The sequence below is a fragment of the Agrilus planipennis genome, unplaced genomic scaffold, assembly GCF_000699045.2.
Source record: "Agrilus planipennis isolate EAB-ADULT unplaced genomic scaffold, Apla_2.0 scaffold136, whole genome shotgun sequence".
NCBI classification, from domain to species: domain Eukaryota; kingdom Metazoa; phylum Arthropoda; class Insecta; order Coleoptera; family Buprestidae; genus Agrilus; species Agrilus planipennis.
The window spans coordinates 583958-591895 of record NW_020442447.1 but is presented as its reverse complement, the minus strand read 5'-3'; the positions used below and the strand labels follow the sequence as shown (position 1 = coordinate 591895).

General features: G+C 31.9%; 1 protein-coding gene across 1 annotated transcript in view; it reads left to right on the top strand.

The window, feature by feature from the left end:
• The first annotated feature begins 218 nt into the window (after positions 1-218).
• LOC108737276 (carbonic anhydrase 2-like) overlaps positions 219-7938 on the top strand; it is a 23015-nt gene continuing 15295 nt past the window's right edge. Inside the window, exons 1-2 of the mRNA XM_018470016.2 lie at positions 219-318; positions 3327-3365. Coding sequence (XP_018325518.1) covers positions 282-318; positions 3327-3365 — 76 coding nt within the window. The 5' untranslated portion in view covers positions 219-281. The remainder of the gene's footprint in view (positions 319-3326; positions 3366-7938) is intronic.

The following is a 7938-nucleotide window of genomic DNA, read 5'->3' as shown; positions in this document are numbered from 1 at the left end:
TTGAAAACTTTATGAAGGTATATCAAGGTCCACTTTAACATAGGTATGAAATTTAAATTTTGGAATGTTATTTGTTAAATACTCTTGAAAATTCCATTGTTAAACTTTTATAAACGCTAAGTGTTTGTTACATTGTTGTCTTATAAAGATAATGACTGATACGGGAATTGTATCAATTTCATTAAGAGCCACGAGCCAATCTGTCTATAAATTGCCGAATTGACAATCTTCCTATATGTATTTTTTCATTCATTTTCGGGTGTGTAACAGTGCTGGTCATAATGGTGCAATTTGTAGGGTTTCTATTACTTACTTTTGGTAAGTTCACCGAAAAAAAATAAATCCTTTACTAGGATTATCCTTTATTCATTATTCATACAATTATCCTGCAAATTTCTTCCCCAAATAAATTTTTAATTTACAAAATTTGGTTTTGCATGGTGCTATAAAATTTGTCGTTCCTTTTATCATAAAATACTGATTTACAATTAAACAAACAAATAAGTTAAGTTTACTAATTTCAGTGATATGAATCTTGGTACTTTTTAAGCCAGTATCAAGTTTCAAAGTTTATTTAATTAAACATAAAAAGGTGTTATACGACATTTAATGCTAACGATAAGATCGTTGAGCTAAAATCATAAGTTAACATGTATTATTGTAGTTAAATACAATTATAATATGCATGTTGCGGTTATATTAATTATTGACAAGTGCCACTCGCACTCGTGTCACACTCCTCTGTTTACTTCCTTTTGAAATTAAAGTTACGCTTATACATTGCAATAAACGAATTTTGAACTTGAATAGGTACGCAACGCGATCTACGTTCATCGTTTGGACGCAATCCAACATTTGTGCTTCTTACATACAGATTGAAACACATCTATCATAATCTAAGACAAAATTGCAATTTTCTAATTCGTCAAAGTTGTAAACGTGGTTAAATAAACATTTTAAAAACGTAGTTTCTTTATATTTGAATTTAACTTGATTAGTTTTTGAAGACATACTGGAAGCAGTTGTTTGAGTAAACAGGCACGGAAAGACCTAGATTGGGATATTGTTCGCAAATAGTAATTAGATTTGGGATGTTTCAATTTTGGGGAAATACGGAGATTAGCTCAGGATGGGGGGAACGAAAAACGGGGTATCACTATATTTTCCAGATATCAAAAAATATAAATACATAGAAAAATATTCTGCATCGCCGTTAGCCCTAAGTCGAGAACGAGATATACTCAAGATTTTGAATGAGCGGTCATGACAAGATGTTTCTCGAATTATTCATCTTGATATAGAGTCGTACCTCATAAAAGTTCTTGCTCTTAATAATGTCTAGGTTTTGAAGACAAGAACAAAATATTCTTGACTCTTGCGACACCCCATGGAATATAAGTCCGATAAATGCAATTTATAACTTTTGAGGGGTGTTAAGCGAAGCTAAACGAATATTAAAACGTCGGCTAGTTTAAGACAAAGTTTTTCGAGAAGCAGATGATATATTTAGATAAAAGTTGTTGAAAAAACATATTCCTTGGTTTCACCAAATTGCATTTTCGCTCATGCTACATGAAAAAAAATGCGATAGTGAAATATTTAACTTCTGTTCGGCACTCACGATACATACATATTATAAAGCAATGTAGTTTGTTCTTTGCGATTCGTTACTTTAAAGCACTTGAAATAAACGTGATACACACTTGTCATTATACGAACAACACTTCTGTACTCTGAAAACACTATTTAGAAAATTGAATAACGAAAAACGACTTGTTACTAGATACCTGTATATATGTTACCAAAAATGTATGAAATCTAGGAATTGTACACAATCCCGAGGCTATTTAGAAAATCTATAAAATACTGTTTCAAAGACTTTTTAATACACACATATCCTGGAAATTGAATGAAATTCCGGTATTGTAGTAGGAAATGTATAAGATTAATGCTTTCTTTAAATAAAATAAATACAACACGTTAGTAAACTGAGAATCAGATTTATCTGTGTTTATGCGGTTCTGGTGCGATCGCCTGATGTACGTGCATCAGTGACGTTATTGTTTGGTTAGGTTAGGTTTGGAACATAGAAGTGACTTTTTTTTATTATAGGCAATATTCCTTATGTGCAAATTTTGGCAATTATGTCGTGAAACCCCACACCTCCTATGACTTTGAAAAAGTGTATTGTAAAGTTTGTCATGCAGAACAAGGGTGCGGAATCCAGATCTTCACCTTTTTTTACTTCCTTTTCAGCAATTACCTAAGATTGGATTGAGGGTAAAAGGGGGGAAGGAGTTATTAAAACCTTGTACATACTTTAAATACAAACGCAACCCCCCAGTTTTCCCACCCATCTAACCTAACCTTACTTGAATGATTTGCGACGTATTAGCGATCATATATAAGACGTTGTCGTAGTTTTTCATTTTCCAAAGCTGAAAAAAAGAGTAAAGACGTGATTTTCGAGCTCAACATATATACATATATATATTCTTATTCAGTATGACCAACTCTACAACATACGAAATGTTCAAAGTCATCAGAAGTGGGATTCTGCGATATAATTACCGAAATTTTAATGGGCGATTCTAAAGATATATACAGCTTAGTTGGCAGAAAACTAAGGGGATTTCCCCTCGTTGAACCCTCATTGCGGGTTTAAAATCCATCTTGGATTTACAAATAGATACATTCCAAACAAACCTTTTTAATCATAGGTATACTTAGTTACTTATTGTTTTAAACGTTGATTCATTATATATCAACCTTTTTTTAGTTTGATCGTTGAATACCCCATTAAAATACCTATTTGCCTGCAAAACTTAAAATGTAATAAATATTCGTATGAAAATCCAAAACCATTCGATTAATTTAGAAAATGTGTTTTGCACTTATGTTAAACAAGAACGAGTTTTATAAATAAGGTAATAACCTGTGACAATATCTTATCGTATGTAGAAAAATTATCAATTTTAATTTGAGGTTTATGCCCAATTTATTTTAAACTACCAATTAAAGTTTGTGATGGGTATCTAACAGCATAGTCTTTGACGATATGTGAACTTCTTCAATTGCAGGTAATTTGTTTTCATATCCACTGTAGGTACTTATTTATATTGTAGAAAAACTTTGTTTTTATATTTGAAGTGTGTCGATAACAGGTGCCAAGGTTGTTATTTATTATAATATTATTTAAACTTATTGTTCCGTTCGAATTACACTCTTCATGAAACTTTTCACGACTGCTATACCTTTCATTTTACGTTATTGCTGCGGATCTAATGCTAAACATTCTTTTTGATTTTTTTTCTGTTTATTTTTAGGTGCTGCATTTGCTAGCTATTCGTCGTATAATAATCAACGTAAGTAGCTTTTATTTATGCATATAATTTAGATCGTGTTTAATTACAGTCAAAACCGTTTATTACGACATCGTTTAGAACAACATACCGGTTATATTGACCAAAATCATAGGCCCCGGCTTAATTCTGTTTTATAAAAAAAACACTATTTTTACTACATTGCTTATTATGACATATCTCTTTAAGCGACTACATTTAACTGATATTTTCGGAGAATTATATCTGTTAGAAGGATTAGCTGTATTGTAAACATTTGAATAGGTAACAGTATCCACATCTGGTACAGTAACTGATCATTAAGATCGCAAAAGTAAACAAAAACGTGTCGAGTTTAGGGTCTATTGTAATTCTCAGAATATATGCTACTGAAGCTAAGGAGTTTATTGATGCAGATAACTCTATTGCAATTTGTGCACCAGCTACGGAAAATGATATTGTACAAGAAGTTCCAGAGGAAAATGACGAACAGGAAGAGACTGAAGAACAGTTTACAGTGCCAACTTAGATAACACATACCATTGTCATAATATTTTTCATAGAAGTATGTGTTATTCTTTGTCAGTATTGTATGAAATAGCTATATACACATTTGATCAATAAATAAACACAAACCAATTAATTAACAACACTTTAGGTCTACTTGAGTCCCCTTATCAACAATCAACCTTGATGTTTTTTTCCTTTTTTCCGGACAAATAAATATTGAAACAATAATCTGGTGTTCAAGTTAAAGAAACTACCAACAGACTAGCAGATTGGCATAGTCATACGTATATTTAAAAATGGGGATAATAAGGACTGTAAAAATTGTAGGGGGATAACACTTTTGAACGTTGTGACCAAGATTTATAAGGGAATCGTAGCAACGATATTGAACAACAAAACAGAAAATCAGTTTACAGACACTCAGAGTAGTTTCAGAAGAGGATTGAATATACAGGATCGCATTTTTACAATAAAATAAATTACCGAAAAGATTGTAGATCAAGACCTAAATATAGTATTTTTAGACTTGGAAAAAGCGTTTGATATAGTAGATAGACTGGTCTCATAAAACATACTAAAGTAAAGAAAAAGAAATGTCGTTAGAACAGGTCATACCAACACCGATGAGTTCATGATCGAGAAAGAATTAAAGCACGGCAGTCCTCTTCTATTTATTAAAATGAAGGACGAAGTTATCAAAGAAACCAGACCGTGGATGAAAAAACTACATTTAGGCTATAGAAATTTCGAAATTGCAGAAATAATCGAGTGCGCCTTTGCTCATGGCCTAGCAATACTTGCCAAGAGTTGTCATGCAGTTCAACGTAAATATCTGGAACGAAGCGCTAAAAGGAATGAACATGAAAATCGATATAATAACCAATCTGCAAATACAAATAGACGGAGTATTATTAGAACAAGTATGAGAATTTAAATATCTGGGCTGTACATTCAATGAAAAAGGAATGCAAAGAAAGTGCCCTGGTGCCAAGGGTTCAGGATCTTAAGGATCAGGGCTTAAGGGGTATAAAGGTCTAATTTAAACACGTTTATACCTGCGATAACACTGTAAGAAAATCTTCGTAGATACAATTTTGAAACAATATGGTTAGATAAAATTTAATAGCAAGCTTTTGCGATTAAAGCCTTTATCGATGATTATGGTATACTACGAGTTAGGGCAGATTTAAACATTCAAGCTCTCACTTTGATAAACAAAAATCCCTTTTACAGATAATATTGTGGTGTGCTATCTATCATCTGTCATTTGCCAACTCGCTGCATAAAAGAGTTGGAAAATGTAAATATTAACAATCAAAGAAATCAGTTCAGTATTAGCTAAAAACCTTTATGTTAACGATTGAGTCACAGGAGGTCAAACTGTCGAAGAAGTTAACTTCATGAATATTAAAATAACAAAAATACTAAATTTAGCTGGGTTTTATTTTATTCTACAGTTATGTCAAGATAAGCCTGTAAATAAACGCAGTATTTTGTCCATTATATCGCAGATCTTTGACCATCTGGGCCAATTAGCCCCTACTGTTATAGTTACAAAAATTATGATAAAAAGGTTTTGTTGTGCAAATTGAGTTAGGATGAGTCAATTTCCGTAAACCTATATTCAGGTTAAAAAAATTTAATTAATTTCCAGCAGAAAAAAGTTGCATTTTCGAAAAAGCCGCGATTCGGAAGTTTTACAAAAAATAATTACATAACGAATTTCAGATATTTAATCAATTTAGAAGACATAATACTTTTAAAGTCAGCTCTGCGCTTACCAATGCGTCACAATGCTCTAAACTCGGAATCATAATCGTTTTTAAAGGTGCGAAACATGTTTTAGCACAGATTAAGTGTACGTAATATTTTCCCGTCTGATAGATTGACTTTAGATACACACAAGCAGATTCGTTAGTATCCGAAAAAGAATGCAACTCAATAGATACCGGAAATTGACGTAGGATATGTCAAGAAATTTTTAATTGATTGAATATGTCAAGTTCATCATGGAATTTTTTCCAACTTGTAGTATATAGGTTTACTGGAACTGACTCAACCAAACTCAATTTTCACAACTAAAGCTTTTTTATAATATTCTTTGCAATCATAACAGTCGAAGTTAATAGGAACAAATGGTCAAAGATCTGTAATACAAAACACTGCGTTTAGTGACAGGCTGATCTTGACATGACTTTATAGAATAAAGGAAANATAGTTACATGATTCTGTAAATTGCGCTCATAAATAAAAATTTTTTCACAATACCTCCACTTGTAAGTTTTACCTGGTCCTGTATGTGTTTTAATATGTGCATTTAAGTCTGCCCTTAATGTAAAACTGATTTTACAAATACTGTTAACCTAATTCGTCGTCGACCTAATTCGTCGTATGCTAACTCAGCGATGGTGCTAACCAAAATTTTGTCGAGTATTTCGAAGGTTGGCAACTAATACATATACATCTCCAAACCTATACATATATAATACCTGCACCTTCTACAAATTGGAGCAGTCTGTACCTATTTGTAAATTTATGTTAAAAACAACTGCTCAATGAACATCACTTTTTAAGTGAATGAAACTTAAACTGTAGAGGCGAACTCAGAAACAACAGACTAGACGTGACTATGACGTATGATAAATGACTATGAATTTGTTGAGGTTATACACCTATAAATCACTTATTTGCACCGAAAAAAGCATTAAAACACCTTTCCTTCGACGTTTTCTTATGAGTTTCTTATAAATACACCTTCTTTAACTAAAACCCGTACTACAGGAGTTGAATTATTAATGAAAATTGGGGTAGCGACTATGAAAATGAGGTGTGAACTTTGACGTGTGATCTACAAATATTAATTTGCAAAAAAAAGCGTTAAAAAGGCCCTCCCCCGGATTATTTCATGTAAGTTTTTCATAATCAGGCCATTTTACGTCATTTCCAGCAAAAAAAAGTTGCATTTTCGAAAAAGCCGCGATTCGGAAGTTTTACCAAAAATAATTACATAACGAATTTCAGATATTTAATCAATTTAGAAGACATAATACTTTTAAAGTCAGCTCTGCGCTTACCAATGCGTCACAATGCTCTAAACTCGGAATCATAATCGTTTTTAAAGGTGCGAAACATGTTTTAGCACAGATTAAGTGTACGTAATATTTTCCCGTCTGATAGATTGACTTTAGATACACACAAGCAGATTCGTTAGTATCCGAAAAAGAATGCAACTCAATAGATACCGGAAATTGACGTAGGATATGTCAAGAAATTTTTAATTGATTGAATATGTCAAGTTCATCATGGAATTTTTTCCAACTTGTAGTATATAGGTTTACTGGAACTGACTCAACCAAACTCAATTTTCACAACTAAAGCTTTTTTATAATATTCTTTGCAATCATAACAGTCGAAGTTAATAGGAACAAATGGTCAAAGATCTGTAATACAAAACACTGCGTTTAGTGACAGGCTGATCTTGACATGACTTTATAGAATAAAGGAAAATGTCTCTATTTGATTCTCATAAGAGACCTAATGTTTTCCATGCTGAGCTTCTACAAGTTGATGAATTATATTAAAACTGTAGTGAGTATTTTTTAAGACGTTTAGATGTTTGAGATAAATCATTATAATGGAAACCCAGCTGCATTTAGTATTTTTGCTATTTTATTTTTAATGAATTTAACTTTTCCAGCATTTTGACCTTCTGGGACTAGGGCGTCAACATAATAGTCTTTAGGTAATACTGAACTGATTTATTAATTGTTAATATTTATAAAAATGAAGGTAAATTTCACAACAGTCGTCTATTTACTACCAGAGTACACTAGATGTAATTTGGTAGTTATAGCATAATTATATTTTATTTTCATTAATAATGAGTAATAGGTTAATATATATAGGGTTGTTCGGAAAGTCATTTCGTTTTTTTTTTGGGAAATGAAAGACAGTTTTCGTATAATAAACAAATACTTTATTAAATTATATATTGACCGTTCTGGTCCAACACCTTTTGCCATCTTTCTGGTAGTAGCATAATTCCACGCTCATAAAATTTTTGGTCTTTGCTGGCAAAAAACTGATC